The sequence below is a fragment of the Cricetulus griseus genome, chromosome 3 (genome assembly GCF_003668045.3).
Source record: "Cricetulus griseus strain 17A/GY chromosome 3, alternate assembly CriGri-PICRH-1.0, whole genome shotgun sequence".
Lineage (NCBI taxonomy): Eukaryota > Metazoa > Chordata > Mammalia > Rodentia > Cricetidae > Cricetulus > Cricetulus griseus.
This window is the reverse complement of record NC_048596.1, coordinates 157,477,308-157,497,387: the sequence shown is the minus strand read 5'-3', so window position 1 is coordinate 157,497,387 and position 20,080 is coordinate 157,477,308. Positions and strand designations below refer to the sequence as shown.

General features: G+C 38.8%; 1 protein-coding gene across 3 annotated transcripts in view; it reads right to left on the bottom strand.

Moving 5' to 3' along the window:
- The window catches only part of Inpp4b (inositol polyphosphate-4-phosphatase type II B), a 373,594-nt gene extending 353,872 nt beyond the window's left edge, over positions 1–19,722 (bottom strand). For all 3 annotated transcript variants that reach the window (XM_035442520.1, XM_035442519.1, XM_035442521.1), the window contains exons 1-2: positions 19,632–19,722; positions 15,878–15,922 (exon numbers count right to left, since the gene is read on the bottom strand). In XM_035442520.1, coding sequence (XP_035298411.1) covers positions 15,878–15,922; positions 19,632–19,722 — 136 coding nt within the window. The remainder of the gene's footprint in view (positions 1–15,877; positions 15,923–19,631) is intronic.
- Positions 19,723–20,080: the final 358 nt, after the last annotated feature.

Below are 20,080 nucleotides of genomic sequence, written 5' to 3'. Positions count from 1 at the left end.
AAGTTACCAAAATTTATATCTGTCTGTGTGTGTTAAGTGGAAACATGTGTTATAAAAGGAGAACAAAGTGGTGGAGAAGCTGGAGCTCACATCTTTACTTAGGGAACATTAAGAATGCTAAAACACACTACATATCCAGTACCAGGTCAGAAAGCTTCATTGGGTAGTCTGGGGAAAGAAAAAGAAAATATAACCTGCCTGGAACAATGCTTTCTGAAAACAGTCTTGGATTATCTGTGCTGGGGAGCAAGAAATCATGCCAGCTGTAAAGCAGACAGCTAATTTGCATATAAAAAGAACAAATTTTGTTCAAATCACTCTTGTCAGTACCAGAAGACTTCCATTCCTGAACTTATCCCCTGCTCCCTCAGCTTCTTTGGTGTCTATCCTTAGAAAATCCTATTTTGTCTTGTTTTCATGAATATTACCGAAGTGGCTCAGATTCCATCGTGCAGCAATTGAATCATAAACAAGTCTGTGCTCGTGTCTCGTTGGATTTTGATATCTCACACTGACATGCCACAAACCGTCAGCTGGCCTGGCATTGCCTGGCATTGACACAGGCACGGCTCTGTCTGTGCGTGCTCCCAGCCCACATTCCACTTGGGAGAGACAGCAAGTGCATGCTGCCTGCCGCTGTTCTTTTTAGCAGGAACATATGTGCTGTTTCAGAAAGCGGGAAAATGTTATTCCAAGGGGGAAAGCAGGCTCCTCTGAATACTAAGGAATATTGATATCTCATTACAGGAATCTGAAGTAATTGAACTAAAATAGAATCACTTGTCTTCCAGTACAAGGACCTGACTTCAATCCCTAGAACATACATAAGTAGATGGGTGTGACAGTGCCCATGCTTGTGATCCTACTGCTGGGAAGGCAGAGAAAGGCAGGTCCCTGGGGCTTAATGGCCATAAAACCTAGCCAACTTTGTGAGCTCCGTGAGAGTGAGACATTGTCCCTAAAACTAAGATGGAAGGCACCTGAGGCATAATACCCAAAGTTGACACAAGGGTCACATGCATGCATACATACATACATACATACATACATACATACATACATACATACATGGGGAGAGGGATGGAAGAAGGAAGGAAGGAGAGGGAGAGAGAAGGGGTGGGTGGGAGAGACATTCCTGAGACTCTTGCTTTCCCTTCTCTAAGGGTAACGATTTTTCAGAACAGTTTTCATTGGCACAGGAGCAGACAGGATTCCTACCAGACATAAGACTGGTTAGTGGATTCAGCTAAGCTCATGGTTACTGGGATCTACCTTGCTCTAAAATATGAGGCCAGTGTAGTTGGTGGATAGAGGAGGTACCAGCAAGCGTCTCAGGACACTAGGGGCCTTGGTTGTCAAACAGGATGGCTAAAGGTAGGGTGGGCAAAGTTGCTGAATTCTAAGTGAATCTACACCTTGGAGCCAGGGCCTGGGATGACAATTTGAGGGCATGACAGCTTTCAGAGGGACACAGCGGTCCACTTGTCTGGGCAAGAAGAATGAAGGGAACAGCCACTTCCTAGCTGATTTCCCATCCAGCATACTGAGTCATGTGTATGATTTCAACAAATTCCAAAGAAGGCTATTTCCAGATGAGTTTTCCCAATGTAAGTTGTTTTAGAAGGGTTGCAAAGAGAAATTGTGCCCAGGTCTTGCTTTTAATTATTTATTTATTTATTTTGGTTTTTCCAGACAGGGTTTCTCTGTTGCTTTGGAAGCTGTCCTGGAACTAGCTCTTGTAGACCAGGATGCCCTGGAACTCACAGAGATCCACCTGCTTCTGCCTCCCGAGTGCTGGGATTAAAGGCGTGCACACCAATGCCTGGCCAGGACTTGCTTTTTAGAGAGTGGTGCTTAAAGTATTTTTTTTCCTGTGAATATACTGGGTTCAGTACTTATATGTGAAATCAACACTTTAATATCTGGGAATGGTGATGTATGCTTGTTATCCCAGTAGGTAGAGGCTGAGGTGGGAAGATCATGAGTTTGATGTCGTCTCAAGTCTATAGCTAGTTCTAAGCCAGTAAGCATTGTGAAGCATTGTCTCAAACAAAACAGGACCAAGAAGTAAGTGTGTGTGTGTGTGTGTGTGTGTGTGTGTGTGTGTGTGTGTGTGATTGCTAAATTGCTTTCAGTGTATTGACAAATATTTTACAAGCAAAATTAAAACATAAAATAAACATGCAAATAGGAACTATGGATGAAAAAGGAATAGGAACACTAGATGTTTGGAGGGAATGATTTGTCTCTCACTTTAAGTGCCCTTGTCTCAGGCTTTCTTTGTTGAACAAATTCTGAATTTCTCAAAGAAGGCAATCCTGATGAAATGGATTTGGGAATATTAAACCCTCTGTTAGAAGGAACATCCAGGGCAGTTGCAGCTACTACTGACCCATGATTCATAATGTAACAAACAGGCAGACTGTGGAGAGCAACTTGGGCATGCTGGGGGCAGAAAGTATGTGACGACTTGAAACAAACCCTCCTACTTAAACAGTCTACTGGAAAAAATGAAGATCAATCAGTTAAAAATGGGAGCACTGCAGACACCAAAGAATTTATTTTTCCAGAGTGTTTTGGGTCTTCTGAGAGGATAGCTCAGACCCACAGCCCTGGAGAGGGGCTATTTGATGGCAGACTGCTTGGAACCCAAAGATAAAGAACATGTTCTGACAAAATGATCTGAGATTACCTTTGTGTGAGCTCTGTTTCTCTTTTAGACTGGATAAATTTCATGTAGCCCAAGGTAGCCTTGAACTAGCAGAGATCTGTCTGCCTCTGTCTCCCAAGTGCTGGGATTATAGGTGTGTGCCACCACCACTGCCCGGCCTCTATGACTAACTAGTGTATCTAGCTTTGCATTCTGATCTTCAGGGAAGTTTTATTTGTTAGGTCATTAACAAAACTCTTGACTCCTGTGGGATAAGCAGGAGCCTAAGTGCAGTGAGGAGGGAGGGTAACTGTGGTCTATTGTAAAATAAATGAAAAATGTTAAGTAAATAAAGTATGTTTTGAAAAAGGAGGTAGAAACAGGCATGCTAGCACATGCCTGCTGCAGTCTGCAATCCTGATGCTCTGGAAGCTGCTGCAAGAAGGTTGTGAGTTTGAGACTAGCCTGGGATATGTACCAAGACCCTCTAAAGTAAATGAAAATCAGTAGAAGGCATCTTCTATTTGGGTTTGGGGGAATTTTTTCCATCCTGTCTACATTCTAAAAAGTAAAAATAAAGTTTAAAACCATAGATTCTAACCCTAACTATATGCCTTTAAGTTTTTAGAGATACCCCTTTATCTACATCTGAAAATATAGATAATTCTATTCATTTTCACTAGCTGCTTATAAAGATCCAATTAAATAGAGTATGTGAACAAAATTACCTATTAAATTCCCAATAATATACTAATGACACACTTCTTACATTCCTATACTTGGGTCAAATATTGTAGAGAAAGAAAGCTATCATCCACAATTTATAGATAAGCAATGGGAATGTCAGAAAGGGCAAAGAACTAACACAGCATAATGATTAGAATGCCACAAAGTGATCCTTACACACCTAGTACCATTCTTACTACTTTAGGAAACTGTCAAGTTCAATCTGGAAACAACACAGTGGAAAAGAATATTTCATGGTCACTAAGGTAGCCAAGGGGCAGAGTTGGGACCCAAAGGTCTGGAGCTGGCAGCCCAGCCAATACTCTTCAAAACAGCTTAGCTCTGCCTCCCTATGTGACACAATGCAGGCTCAAATGCCATCTCCAAACTTCTGACCACTCCATTTCTGTTATCTTAGGTACCTGTGGTTCTTCTTGTTGCCATCTATGACTGTCTGTTCTTAAGACCATTTCAACATAGACTGCTTGCTTCCCAGTGTTGTCAACACAGGGTTTTCAAAGTTATCTTGTGAGGAATTTTGAGCATCAAATTGGGCACACCTGTTATTGAAGTCTTGAAAGTCTGATACAGCCCAGTTGTAGAGTTAGTTTGTTAACCTTAGCCCATAACTGATTCTTTATGTCAGTTCTTTCTAGAAGAATCCCAGAGCCCCAAAGACTCTACTTTTCTGAAAAGAGCATGGAAACAAAGAATTATGAATGATTAATTAATTGTATACATTATGCTCCCTGAACTTAATTTTTCAAACAATATGCTTTCAGTCAACTTTCACATACACATATAAAGAAATCAATGTACTGTATGGATTGGAATTCACATATGCACCTAGCCCAAGGAAGCCTACTGAATGCTGGAAATGTGTTCTGTATAGTTCTAAGTGAACAATTCATAAAGTTGCTAGCATTCAAAACAGAAATGAAATGGAGAGAGCTGGATGGCCTGGACCCTTGACTGTGACCGAAGGAGCCAGTATGCTCAACAAGTAGATAATTCTCAGCCCTTGTGAGGGAAAGGAGGACAAGGTAGACTGGATCAGAGTAGCATGTGGGAAGGTATGACTGGCATGCTTCCCTATGATTTAGGCAGAATTCAGCAAGTTACTGTGTAGTTATAATCTTCTTTTTTATTTTTTTGCACAAAAAAAGAGGAAAAGCCGCACTTAGGCTCCTGCCCACAGGAGTCAAGAGTTTTGTTAATGACCTAACAAATAAAACTTCCCTGAAGATCAGAATGCAAAGCTAGATACACTAGTCAGTCATAGAGGCCGGGCAGTGGTGGTGGCACACACCTATAATCCCAGCACTTGGGAGACAGAGGCAGACAGATCTCTGCTAGTTCAAGGCTACCTTGGGCTACATAAAATTTATCCAGTCTAAAAGAGAAACAGAGCTCACACAAAGGTAATCTCAGCACTTGGAGTGGCATGCCTCTAATCCCAGAACTAAAGAGGTGGAGACAGGAAGGCATATGGCTGGGCAGAGAGAAATATATGGCTGGAGGAGACAGGAGCTTGTGCCAGTCTAGGCAGTCAGTCTGAACATTCATTCTGAGGATTCCTAGAGACAGAATTGCCCATTCTATTTGAGGTAGAGGTAAGAGCCAGTGGCTGACTGCTTTGCTTCTCTGATGGTTCAGTTTCCCCACTCCATAATATCTGACTCTGGGTTTTTAATATTAAGAACAACTAAAATTCATGCTACAGTGTGCCACTGGAGAACTAGAGTTGGGAAACAGGGAAGACACCTTAGATACCTCTGGCTATTGTGTCAGGAAAGGAGTGCCCAGAGACTGAAAGCCACACAGATACCTGAAGACTTTCATGTTTTGGCATTGATGGGCAATGATGGGGAGTGCTATCACTGCTTGAATTCACAGTACTTTTTCAACACAGTATGTGCAGAAATAGATGGTAATTCTGAGGCAAGTTGATGAGAGACGTTGTCCCAATGGAGCTAGAGTCTGAGTATTTCATTGATTGTGTGGAGGATGGTGGCATAATTTACAGATATGTGCATCATAAGGGGATAAAATATTTGGGAGACAGGAATGCAGATCAAGAAGTCAAGTTTTAGGTGCCTTAAGTTTAAAACAGCTCCTAGACAAATTAGTGGACAAATCCAGTAGAGTTTTGGAACAGAATAGAAGGCTCTGGCCACACAATGGCAAGGATTGCAAATTTCAGAAAGGCCCTGAAATGTTATATTAAAGCCATTGGTCTTTACATTGCTTTGTATATTTACATATTTTAAAACAAAACTGACATTCTGAATTTGAATACACTTGATTTGGGAATATATTGTTTGCTGAAACTGATTTCTGCCATCTTATCATAGTAGTGTGCATCACTGGAGAGAGGGACTGGGGCAAAGAGAGACAAGAGTCAAGAAGCTTCGGGCTCCCCCCTTCCAGATAATGACTTCAGGCTTGTTGTTCAACCTCCAAGGGTCCAGTTTCTTCAATTATAAAAGAGAACAGCACTATCTGCTTGCAATTTCATAAGGGAAAAGTTCCAGTCAGAAGCACATGGGGAGAGATGCTTATCTGCAGAAGAACTTAAACTTCCCTTCCACTCATGGCTTGGTCTCTTTTCCCCATATCATGAGTCTCAATTGGTCTGATGTATACTTAGTTGACCAAGAAGAATGTTGGCTGACAACATCCAACCACACAGACAACGTTAAGGGATTATGTACTCCAAAGCCTCAGTGGCTTTAACTTTAGTAGGGTATCAAAACACCCAATGAGCAAAGCATTGAGATAGACCTGATTCCTCAGTTACCCATAAAAATCAATAAATAAGGCTGGGCCTTGGTGGTGCCTTTAATCCCAGCACTCGGGAGGCAGAGGCAAGTGGATCTCTGTGAGTTTGAGACCAGCCTGGTTTACAAGAGCTAGTTCCAGGACAGCCTCTAAAGCCTCAGAGAAACTCTGTCACAAAAAAAAAAACAAAAATTAAATCAATAAATACTTTCAAAGTATCCCATTCCAATGACCAGAGCTCTCAGCAATTCGACAGCGCAAGGAAGAAAATAATTAGGTAAATCACACAGAAAGGGAAATAAAGTAGATGAGGAGTGTTGGGCATTAATAAGAAACACAAATAATAAAGATAGAAGGGGAATATTTAGAAAAAATACAACACTCCAAAATTTGTCCAACCCATGTATAACAGTCCATTTAAAGCCAAGGTGTAAATCTGGTAAAAGACACCTCTTTCATTAAATACCCCTGCAATATGTTATAGAGAAAGAAATGCAAAAGGGAAAATACACTCATACCATAGCAACTCAGCTGTGTTAAAAAGAAACAGGTGTGGCAAGATGAAGCAGAAAAGAAAAAAAAATTGCTCTTTTGTACTTCTGCCTTGGTGACTGATGTCATGAATCTCAAAAGCCACTGACAGTGTCATGCTGGCATTTAGACCAGCATTAAAGAGAAAAGCAAAGAACAGGATGCAGAATGTATTAAATCTTGGGTGTTCGGAGTCACTGACACACAACAGACCTGTTAAAATACTCTAATTGGTTCATTTTCCCTTCTTCAATTAAATCTTTAATTATTTCAGCAATGCTAAAACAATTATGCTGGTCTTAGATAACCTTTTATTGCTCTTCTCTCTGCCATCCCTGTACTTTTAATAACCAACCTCAGATAACATGGCCTTTTTGGTTAAGCATCTAGATGCCTTTGTATTCTTGCTCAACACCATAGCACAAAGGGATGGGCATGTCTAAAAAATGTGAATAAATAGAAGCACCTTTGGAGTCCATTATAGCTACAGAAAGAAAACATGTAAAGTATTCAGCTTTTAGGAGATATCAGTAAGTGGTAATAATCACAAAATGGGCACAAAAAATGCAGGACCCAGATGTCCTGCTCAGGGAAATAGTGACTATGATGGATAGATCCACCCAAGGAAATATTCATAACAATACAAAGCCAATCTTACATTATGCCACATGCTAGTTTAAATGGTTTACATGCATTAACTAATTTGATCCTTACAGGACCCTTCTATGGTGGATACAAATACCCTTCTCATTTTATACATGGCATTCGGAGATATGGCACAGTTATTCACTCCATAGCCATGTAGTTAGGAAGCTAATAACTAAAATTCCAAATCTAGAGAGTTAGCAACACATATCAAATTCTTTGAAGGTGAGCTACTAAGTCCCTGGCTCAAGTTCAAGTTTGTCCTGAGCTAAATCCATTAGCAAATGGATCATATTTATTTTTGCTATTGTGCTCTTAGTAAATGGTTGATTAGAAAAACACCTCTTTCATTGTATCACTAATTACTCATTGTTAGCAAAACTGACATAGGTCAAAGGCTAGAAAAATTTGGTCATACACAACTCTAAACCTGTAAGTCAGTTATGTGGACACAATATAGTATGGTCTCTGTCCATCTCAGATTGGATGGAGCATCTGCCACAGTCCTAATGTCGAAAAGACTAACTTGGTCATAATAGTTTACTACAGTCTACTAGGTATTTAACAATGTTTAATGATTGATTATTTAGAATATCAAAACAAGCATTTAGTATACATGTAATAATTGAAAAAGTCACAAGAGGATTTCCAGTTCTTTCCTATTTTAGAGCGGGATTATAAGAAAAAGTAAAAATGGGCACTAACTGTCTCACAGTAGAAAGGGAGCTCTGGGATTTCATACTCTCTGCAGTTTACTATTCTTGTCTGTTACATCATGAATCTACACGGGGGGGGGGTCCAGGCCCTACTCCAAATGATATGACAGACTTTGAAGATTCCCCCATGGATGGCCTCACCATCCCTGTCGGGGCGCAGATAGGGGATGGGATAGGGTGTTGGTGGGGAACAGGGGAGGGTGGAGGAAGAGGAAACTGGGATTGACATGTGAAACAAGTTTGTTTCTAATTTAAATAAAAAAGAAAAGGAAAAAATAGTGTGTCTAACATGGAACACTAGCCCTGTCTGCCCCATCACTGGAGATTACCAGTGAACAGGACATGAAAAGAGAGGACGCAGGCTTATGGTTAAATGCAGAGCTTCAGAACTAGGCAAATTAAACTTGGACCATGGTGCATGTCCATAATCTCTTTGGAAGGCTCATCTTTGTGAAGCTAATAGTCTTCTACTATTGAGTAAATGAAATATGAGTGCATGCTCAGGACCCAACATGCCTGAGTTTAAACACTGGGCTCTTGACATCATTTATTCAAATTGTTCTTACCTGTAAAATAAGGATGATGATAGACAAACTCTTCATGTTTTGTGAAAGTTAAAATAATGAATTGGGCCAGCAAGATGACTCAATGGGCAAAGGTAATTGATGTTAGTTGTCTTCTGACTTCGATGGGTGTGCTATGGCATGTATATGGTACCCATACAAACACAAATGTGCACGTGCATACACACAAATTTAAAAAAGTAAAAGAATGAATCTGTGAATTATGAACAACAACAAAAATCTTCCATAAGATTGTATCCTTTGTATTATTAGTATTTGCCAGATTTGGGTGATGTACACTTGTTTGTATGCAGCTAAACTGAGGATAAAACAGTTGACCTTGGCATCTCTTGGGCTCTTCACATGCATCTATCATTTATGGAGGAACAGATCATTTTACATGGGGCAGAGCATACTGTAATTATTAGCAGGTTGATGGCAGTTAATTTATGAAAGGGCAAATACTGTGAAAACCTTGTCTAACTGGTAGTCTTTGCTTCTCTCCTTGCTCTGAAGATTTCCTTGTAGCCATTAAAGTGAAGACATATCTCTATTGCTGAATTACATCTAAAACCATGTGTATGTGCTCAGGATTCCTTTCAGCTGGTCTGGCACATTTAAGAAATCAAAATACTATTATGAGAACAAAATACATTAAATGTTTGAATTTTTTCCACTGAGCTTTAGAAATTCTTGACCTTTGTAATCATTTACAGGACACAAGCCAGGAAGAGTAGAGGTGAGTCTATTAAAGGAATATATGTTGGGCTTTCTAAGATTTTCTTTAGAGAAATATCATCAATGCCCGATCTGTGGGTGCTTACAAGGTACGAATAGCCTTGGCATGCAGGTTAGTGAAAGCCCTTCCAAGTGTCTGTTTTTTTAATAGGTGAGATTGTTTTTTTTTTGAGCAGCTTGTCATGCCAGGCCCAATTCCACACCCTGTTGTACTCTGAACACTAACTTATCACATCATCTTTTGCTTGATGGAATAATTAGAAATACAGTTGCTCTTTCTATTAAAATCCCAAATCTTTGTACATAGTCTAATACATATCACAGTAAAGGAAGTATTTTGCATCTGAATTTTCTTGGGCAAAGCCTTAACAACCAAAGACTTCATAATCTCTCCTGATCTAAAGTTGCTGTCATGTTTAGAGTAAGGTATGAAGGACATCTATCATTGGACCAGAAGAGAATGTTATGATAGAACCCAACCGAAGCTTCATTTACACAGCACAGGTACACAATGGGTTTGTGTTCCCAAAGACTTTCTGTGTAATATTTCACTTCTTAGGGTTAACAGAGATTCCAAAGAGGGCACTTTACTGTATATGTCTAACACATTATATATGTTAGATAGAGCTGCTGTGTGAGAGTAAAGCTAACATCCTATAATGTTAAATCACTGATTCTTTGTATACTTACCTACTTCCAAATGAACAGTAGGGAAACCAAGATGCCAATATGAGAACATTATTTTTATGTTATTTTCTAGGAAGACAAAATGGTATTGTTCTGCCCACAGATTGGTTTTTGAGTGACTCACAAAGGCCCATGTTTTAAAATTTTGGTCCACTTCCTCTGTTGCTATGGCAAGGAGGGGGCATCTTTCAGGAACAAGACACAGGTGAGGAAGTTGGGTCACTGGGGATACACACATGAAGGGGATATCTGGACACTGGCCCCTTCGTCTCTCTTTCTTTGCTCCCTAGCTACCATGAGATGAGTGATTTCATGTACCACATGTGCCACCACAGAATTAAAGCAACAGGGTGAAGTGATCATGGACTGAAACTTTTGAAATTATATGCAAAATTAAATTTTCTTTTGTAAGTTGGTTTTCTGGTATTTTGTCACAGTGAATGACAGGCAGAATAACAGCTACTTAAATATGCATACCCTTTACTTTGAGTTCTGAGTCTGGATTCTTTCTTTTCTTACAAACATCTAGCATCTACATATGATGATCTCTGCCTCCAGGGTACAATTCCTCCTCTTCTTTAGGCTTTTCAGCCCTGGTTTCTCCCCTCAGAATTAGACTTTGCTTAGTTGCTCTTGGTATAACTTCCTCACTCTTCTTTCTATTAATTGCCTCTGCTTTCCTGGACCTGTATTCTTAGAGACCCAAAGAAGTAACCTAGCCCAAAGTGACTGCTAATGATGTCAGGAGTTGTACTTGGACTTCTCTATACTATAAAGCAAATATAAGGGAAGAGAAATTGTCTACTTTAGACATGGTCCTTTGGCATATTGGGGTTACTCATTCAAAGGGAAAAATCTGATGATAAAATTTATACAAACTTTGGAAGAACATAATAAGTAAGAAAATCTACCAATAACCACAATTAAAAATACTACTTTTTCAATCATAATCGCTTGCACATGCAGACATGTAGTTAACTCAAGATCATACTAGGCCGACAGTTTGGTATCCCATTTTAAAACTGTATTCTCTCTTAGGTGATGAAATATTCCTTTGAGAGATAATTTATAATGAGTGTCAAATATCACATCTTAAGAATAGCAGAGCTGAGATATATAAGACTTCTGTGACAACACCCCCCAACACACACAAGTTGCAATCCAAACAGGAAGCCATCAAAGAGAAATGTGATAAGAATGCTAAAGTGTAGCCCTCCACAAGAGACTGCTACTGGCAGGGGTACAAGTAGGGAAGGAATAAGTTTTCTTTAAGGGGCTGGCCACAGGGAGTTCGACCATGATTCCGTGACTAGATGGACAATACACATTGAACATTTTTGTATCTTTTTTGTGTGTGAGGGGAGCACAAGTGTTGGGAGACAGTCATGGGAGGACTGGGAAGTAAGGCTGATGGGGGTGCATTATGTGAAGTTCCCAAATAATCAGTAAGCTCTAATTTCACTCTAAAACTTTAGTTGGATGATCCATCTGAGTAAATAATGAGCTATAGTGACCCCTGCTTTACTTCGTACTTCCTGAATCTTAATTATTAAGAGAGAGCCAAGAACTAGGAAGGGAAAAACAGAAATAAAGAGGGTTGACTATGGCTAGAGACATATGCTGTAATATGACCACACTTGTATTTAACTCTGATGAACTTCTTCATTGCCTATTATTGATTCTGGCCTGCAATCATTAGAGCATCAGTGTAGAAGGAACAGTATTAAGGAAAGCTTAATATGGTTATATAAACATCTGGAATCTAAGATTAGCATTATTCCACGTATAACAAAGTCTATGGGAGAGGTGGGAAATGCAAAAGGAAATGAAAAAAATCTGGAAGGAAACAATTCCAGAAAAGAAGAGACTCTAAATCTTTTGGTATTTTGTTTGTGTATGATTATATTTAATGTGTCTATGTGTGTAACAGGGCCTGTACCTGTGCGCATGCTCATGCTACAATGTACATGCTGACCTTAGAGGATGAGTTGTAGGAGTTTCTTCTCTCCTTCTACAATGCAGGCCATGCATATCAAACATGGGTCATCAGCTTTGGTGACACCCACCTTTACCCGCTGACCTATCTAGGAAGTCCTCATAGAGTTCATTTTTAAAATACAAAATAGCTTCATAAAAGACAAAGGTTATAGCGATCAGCAAACTTCAAAACCCAGTTCTCTCTATCTCTTACATGTTGGAGACTCCACAATAGGCAATTGTGGGGCCTCATCCCATTTTCCAGAAATCTAGGAAAAAGGTGAAAGTCTGGAAGGAAAGAGGCCAGGAGTAGGCCTTTGCTGACCAGTCTCTACTCAAGCCACCAAGTATCCTGCACTATTCCAGTGTGCTGGCCAATGGCCCTTTATTGTCTACCCATCCCCCTGTGGTACTTTTTTACCTCTGAACTATATCAACACGTCACTTGGTTTCATGTCTGCTCAAACTAGTAACCTAATCTATGTGCAGCCATTTAGTCCTCATTATCTCATCATAAAAACCAGATGACTCTCTGCTCCAACAGCTATCATCTGTTTCACCTAAAGTCACCTAGGTCTTTAGTCCAGTCTAACAATTTCCAAATAGACATCTATACCTTGGACATGTACCTTTCAGTTTCTAGAGGCTATTTTTAAATATATATATTTAAGAAAGTTACTTTTACAAAAGAAAATACCTTCCTTCATATAGGTTATTTCTGGTTGCCAGGGTTTCCTGTCTACTTAAGACTTGCCATTAGCTAGAAATACTTCATTTCTGTGCTAGCTATGACTAGCACAATGAATAGATGCATGGTTTGCTCTTCTTAGGGAATTTGCTTCTGTTTCCATGTCTTCATCCTATCATAACAGAAGCTTGCTGATAACATATGCATTGCTTTTTGTGTCTTGTTTCTGTTCAATTGACTACCATCGAAAATCCGACATTGAGTCATGTCCATGGACATGACTTTATAGTGTCAAACAAAGAATTCAAAGGTCATGTGAAAAATGCACATGCCATTCTCCTCTATGCATTTCCAGGAATAGCTACCTATTGATTTAAATTATAATATAGGTCATTAGCACATGAACAGAAATGTACTTTCTTAAAACTTCATTTACTTTTATTTTTATGCATATGTGCATATAATCTGTGTATATCTATACACTGTGCTCATTTAGTGCCTGCAAAGGCCAGAAGACAGTAACTGATCCTCTGGAACTGGAGCTATAGAGGTTGTTTGTTGCTATGTGGTTGTTTGGAACTGAATCCCAGGTCTTTTGTAAGAGCAGCCGTACATTTAACACCCCAAACCATCTCTCTACCCAGCCTATTTTTCTTTAGACAGAGTCTCAGAAATGTTCCTTGGCTGGGCAGGAACTCATTCTATAGACCATTCTGACTTCAAACTCATAGAGATCTTCCTGTCCCTTCCTCCTATGCTAAGGCATGAAGGCATATGCCATCATGCCCAATAATAAAATAGAAATTTTAATAAGCAATTTATTGACTTGAGATAATAAAGATGAGTGGCAATCAACAGTTTAAGCATAGTTGAGGAATAAAATTAAACAGTTTACAAACATTTCTTTTACACATTTTCCACTATTGATGTTCTCTATGCCATTTCCATTATGATTTCAAGAAGAACATGTACTCAAATTTTAAGAAATGTCCCTTCATTTTAGTGTTAGCTTTGCTTAAATGAAAGCAATCTTATTAAACTGGAAACCAACCAACATTCTCTTGGAATTTTAATGATTTTTTCTGTGTGAAAATAAAGAACTGCAGTACATTTGGAAAGATAAGGAAACAAATATGGGTTCAGACTTCAAGATGTAAGAATAAATTACTTCATTTAGCTGCAGTCACCCATTAGAAATGTGGTTAGTGGAGGACCGAGTGCTTTCTCTGAGCATGCCTATCTAGCTCTATCAAGATGTCTTTAGCCAATTAGCTTGCTCAATTGACTAAGCATCTCCTACCTCATTTACTTGAATAAAGATGGAGCAGGGAAATTCCAGCAAGACAAAATGATCTTCACAGAGATCACTGAGAAACCAGTCGTCACATAAAATAACATATTCAAAGCAACACATTACCTGTTTAAATAATAAGTGTGACATTTCCCCTATTTTATAAAGCAAAGCTGTTGAAATTTCCAAGTTATTTGAACATTTCAGGAAAGGGTAGTGAGTCAAACATCTATATACTTGAATAGAGGAGAAGGTCTCTCTTGTTATACTTTTTCTAGAAATTGTTCTTTATTTGTTTTGATTAAGTAACTATGTATCTCCTTAAATAGTGATGGATACACTTAGAGAGTTATTTTTATCTCATCCATTATGAAATGAAAAGTTGATATAAATATTTAGAGTCAAAGAACTTTTGGAATTAAAAGAAAAACTTCCAAGGGGGGAAATGAACAGAATAATCCACTGAAACCTACAGACAAGAGTTTGTTGATGGTGTCCTTGATGAGACAGTTAGAAAAAGCTCTGTAGGAAATGAGCAAGCTATGGATCTTTGCATGCTATGAAGCTGACAGTTTGTAACATACATCTTCTAAATCTCCAATTCCCTCTAGACTGACCGCCTTTGGTAAATGTGGGTTCTGTTATTGAGCATATCTTGTTATTTGATAAAATAAAATTGTCTACCTTTAGAAATTTTACTGTGTTTTTAATAAGTATAAGAAAAAAGAGAATGGACATTACTTAAATTTGATCCAGGACATTATTATGAATGGACTTTAATGCTGTGACCTCTTCCATTTATGTTTCAAAGCCTGAAATAGAGACCACAGCGTTGCCACTGTACTTGACAGATTTGCTACTGAAATGGGCTTCTTATACTAAACAGCACAGTTGGCTTTGATCAAAACCATTCATTTTAATTGGAATCAAAAGCAGATATCTGTTCATATAAACTGTCTATTGCAAACTGGTTTCCATGTCTCCTTCACATCCCCTTTTCTCACACAGGTAATAAAAGGGGGCTTTGTTTGTACTTTGAAATACAGCTCTAACTACTCTTTTCTTCCCAGAGAGCCTAGAAAGGATTTTATTTTCTTTTAAATAAGTTTCCACTGGAAGATAGACAGGAGCCTAAGAAGCTGCAGGTTCTCATTAGTGTAGAGGGTGCCCTCGTCTCCTTCCACATCTCAGCTTGCTTTCTGAAACCGGCTTCTTTCTATGCCCCAAACCATTTCAAAACTCAATCAAGTAAGGTACAGCTGTATATGTTTTGCTATGAATATTTATTGCCTTTTCACAACTTTGCCTGTTTCTCAATACCTAGGAAATTCCAATCCAGAATGTTTGGTTGTTGTACCCTTTTAACAAGATGTAACAAAACAAGGTTCTCAAAATATTAATTGTATACAATTATTATATCAATAAGCTATACTTCAAAAGGGGTTGAACAAAGGATACAAATATACTATATAATTAGTGGAAGTGTGTGCCTAAAATAATTGAGACTTCAAATCACTAAGACCAAGCTTAGTATATCTATATTTTTAAATCTGTCCCCCAAACTTCACAATATATCTTTATTGACATGTAAAATATATCTCATCTTTGGATACCAATTTGAATGTGTGTATGTGTTAATCTAAAAAGTTTAGTTTAAAATAAAGCCTTAGCTAGTATGGCACCAAATGGATCTATGTGCAGCCCATATTTTTGTTTACTAATAAAAGTTTGAAAAAGGTTGTATTACTATCTTATGGGAAGATTTTTTAATAGAGCAATGTTTATAAATGTAATATGTAATTATATATAATACACCTATAATTTGCAAAGTCCTGCACAAATACTCATTCTACTGATTGCTATAAATAAGGTAGAATTCCTTACCAAGGATGAATTCCAACTGTGGCTCATTGGGAATCTTCTGGATGCCTATAAAGAGTAGGGATAATTTTAGCTTTTTTAAAACAATTATTTTTATTTATATTAGAAACAAGACAGATTCACATGTCAATTCCAGCTCCCTCTCCTTTCCCTCCTCTCACACTCCATCCCACTTTCGGACCTCCAAGGAAGGTGAGCCCCTCCATGGGGATCCCCAAAAATCTGTCATATCATCTGTGGCAGGGCCTAGGTCCTCCCCCATGTGTCCAGGCTGAGATAGCATCCCTCCATGTGGAATGAGCTCCCAAAGTCCATTCGTATGACAGGGATAAATACTGATCTACTGTCCTAGGCCCCATAGATTACCAAGGCCTCCTCACTGACACCCATGTTCAGGGAGTCTGGATCAGTCCCATGTTGCTATTTCTTATTTTGATAAAAATAAGGATTATACTTCAAATGAAATGTCATCATGGCACTAAAATGTAAAATGTTCCCCAATATAATGCAGTCAATAAAACACACAGATTTATAATCTTAAGACATACCTAATTCACTGACACAATATCACAGAAGACAGCTCTTAGCTCCCTTAATTAAGTTAGTATTAAAATAGTGTATGACTTTGTATGGAAACATATCTAGTGCCTGAATGAGAGAACATCCTGTTTACCAATCAGATAACTATATCATATGATTAAATATCTATTGTTTCCATTTTTATTTAAATTAGAAACAAGATTGTTTTACATGTCAATCCCAGTTCCCTCTCCCTCCCCTCCTCCCCTGTCTCCCATTAACACCCTACCAATCCCCACACCTTTTCTGCTCCCCAGGGAAGGTGAGACCTTCCATGGGGGATCCTCAGAGTCTGTCATATCCTTTGGGATAGGGCCTAGACCTTCTCCCATGTGTCTAGGCTGAGGGAGTATCCCTCTATGTGGATGGCTTCCCAAAGTCTATTCCTATGCTAGGGATAAGTACTGATCCACTATAAGAGGCCCCATAGATTTCTGAGGCCTCCTCACTGACACCCACATTCATGGGGTCTGGATCACTCCTATGCTGGATCCCAGCTATCAGTCTGGGGACCATGAGCTCCCCCTTGTTCAGGTCAGCTGTTTCTATGTGTTTCACTAGCCTGATCTTGACCCCTTTGCTCATCACTCCTCCCTCTCTGCAATTGGACTCCAGTTCAGTTCAGTATTTAGCTGTGGGTGTCTGCTTCTACTTCTACCAGCTGTTGGATGAAGGCTCTAGGATGTCATATAAGTCAGTCATCGATCTCATTATCAGGGGAGGGCATTTAAGGTAGCCTCTCCACTGTTCCTTAGATTATTAGTTGTTGTCATCCTTGTAGATCTCTGAACATTTCCCTAGTTCCTGATTTCTCTTTAAACCTATAATGGCTCCCCCTATTATGGTATCTCTTTTCTTGGTCTCCTCTATTCTTTCCTTGAGTAAATCTTCCTGCTCCCTCATGTCCTCCTCTCCCCTCCTCTTCTCCCCTTCTCTTTCCTCTAGCTCCCTCTCCCCTCCCCCCATGCTCCCAATTGGCTCAGAGATCTTGTCCCTTTCCTCTTCTCCTGGGGATCATGCATGTCTCTCTTAGGGTCCTCTTTGTTTCCTAGCTTCTCTGGCTGTGTGGATTGTAGGATGATAATCCTTTGCTCTGTGTCTAAAATCCATATATGAGTGAGTGTGTACCTGCCTGGGGCCCAACTTCAGACTGCTGAGATAATTTTAGCTTTTAAAACTATTTTTTATCAATACTATAATAGCATATCACTATTTCACATACCCAGATATACACATACTTTTTTGGCAGAATGTATAAAGTTAGATAATCAGGCTTGACATTATGAATTCTCATGTGAAGGCAAAGTATTTTCAGTAAAGTCAATGGAAATAAAGATAACTTCATCATCACAGAAAAACCCCCAAATGACAGCTATAAAACATGTTTGCCAATTCTGTCTATTTTCTTTGGAAGTATGCAGATAGAAGTGGGAGTTTTCCAAAGAGCCCATCTCATCAAGGGACTTTCTTAAGTGGGTTTTCTTTCAATCTCTCTGACTTGTAATTATGGAATCATTACGAACAGGGATGGCTCTAACCTCATTCTGGCAGGCCTGGTTATGGAACTGCTTATTTCCCTTACTTATTATTTCAACAACTCTATTCTTTTTTGCAGTGGTATTCCCAAAAGAAAACAGCATATAAAGTGATGAAATGAAGTAGGAGTGGTAAAGTGAGTCTCAGAACAAGGGCCCAGAAATGTGGTGGGTAACTGTTAGGGAGTTACACTATCAGGATGCAGGAAATGGGTTGTGAGAGCTGATATTGAAGACCACACGTAATCAATAGCAGTCCCTTATGAGAGGTGAATGCGTGAAGATTAGAGATAGTCAATAGTCATCCCAAACAAGCATGGGTGAGGGTGTGAATGAATGACATTCCACTTGTTACAGCTCATAAGTAGCCAAAGAAACCAAAGTAACACAGAAAATAATATCACTTAACAATAAATATAAAGCTCTCACCGTGTTTGTGTATTCCTCAGAGACGGTTTAAATTAACTGGCATTTGGTCAATAATTATTTTTAAAGCCACCTTTTAAAATAAAATGTAATGCCTTTTTATTCACAGAGTTAGCACTTTCTTTTTTTAACACAGTTACCATTTATTTTTTTCTCTCTGCTGACATTTAAAATGCTTCAGTTAGCAATGTTAGATTGTCCAAGAGATGTTAGAATCATTAGGTATGTTCTTGGTAAATAATCAAGCTTTGTTTTTTTTAGATACGAATAATTTACTCTAATCTAAGCTTTGACAACCGAATTTATTGGCAATGCATCCAACCAATACCATTTTCTGCACACAATTTTTAAAATATAAATTTAATGAGCTTAGGTATATATTTGCTAGTGCTAAAAAATAGTAAAAATACCATGCAAAAGAAAAGGACACAGTTTAAACTAAGGGACAAATTGAAAACGTAGAATTTTAAGCATGAGAAACAGTATTCTTAATTTTGTGTGAGTAGCACAAAAAATGATTTCAATGTTCAGGTTTTAATCTTAGTCAAATATGGAATGTTTTGTTTTGTTTCTGTTATGTGAATTCTTGCCATCTGGTAGACCCACAAGGCAAACTTTGCATAACATTTTTCATTAATGCTCTCATCTTACATACCGTTTGGTCTTAACAATGTCTAGCTTCCAAAATATTGATTCTCCATAAAAATAAATAAATACCAAATAGAAGCTATTCTTAAAAATTATTAACGCCTGGAAAGGGTCCATAAAATATATTTATCAGTGCTTTAATACATGTTTGAGAGCCCGGCATTGGTGGTGCACGTCTTTAATTCCAGCATTCTGGAGGTAGAAGCAGGTGGATCTCTGTGAGTTCGAGGCCAGCGTGGTCTCCAGAATGAGTGCCAGGATAGGCTCCAAAGCTACACAGAGAAACCCTGTCTCGAAAAACCAAAAAAAGAAAAAATGCATGTATGAAAAGTTGATCATTGGATAGTGGTTCATGCTGGTCTATCATCTGTCTCACCCAAGATAAAAGCTGAGAAGAATGGCATGCACTCACAGCCCAGGGCACAGACAGAAATGGGGAAACAATGGAACAATGGGGTAAGCTCATGCTATTTGGTGGAATCTAGGTTTCTGTGAATGCACAGGGGTATGTGTTTGGTTAACCCAGTTTGGCTCTTCAGAGACCTACAGGAGGTAGGACACAAACTTACTTGTGAACTGAGTGTCCTCTTGGTCGGTTATCTGAGCTGTAGGAAGAAAATGCTGGCCTTCTTCTGAAGTTCCTTCCTCTTTGATTTCCATGATCCACTCACAACTGACTTCTTCTCCACGGTATCTTGTCCAAATAGTACCAGGTAATGGGTTCTGGTTTAATGTCGATGTATCTTCACACTAATAATCTAATATCCCACTATGAAATTCTGCATATAGAAAACATCAAGATTCAAGATTGCAGCCACTTCAGAGCTCAGTTCAAGCTAATAATTAATATAGAAACTACAGCTACTTACAAATTACCTTAGCTTCATGCCAGCCCTCTCACACTTGCAGAATCAAGCTGCACAATGCACTGGAAGCTCTAGGCTAAGTTAATGTTTTCACAGTAATCATTCGAGTCATATGAGGAGTTTCTAAATCCAGAAAAGTATATTCATCCCTT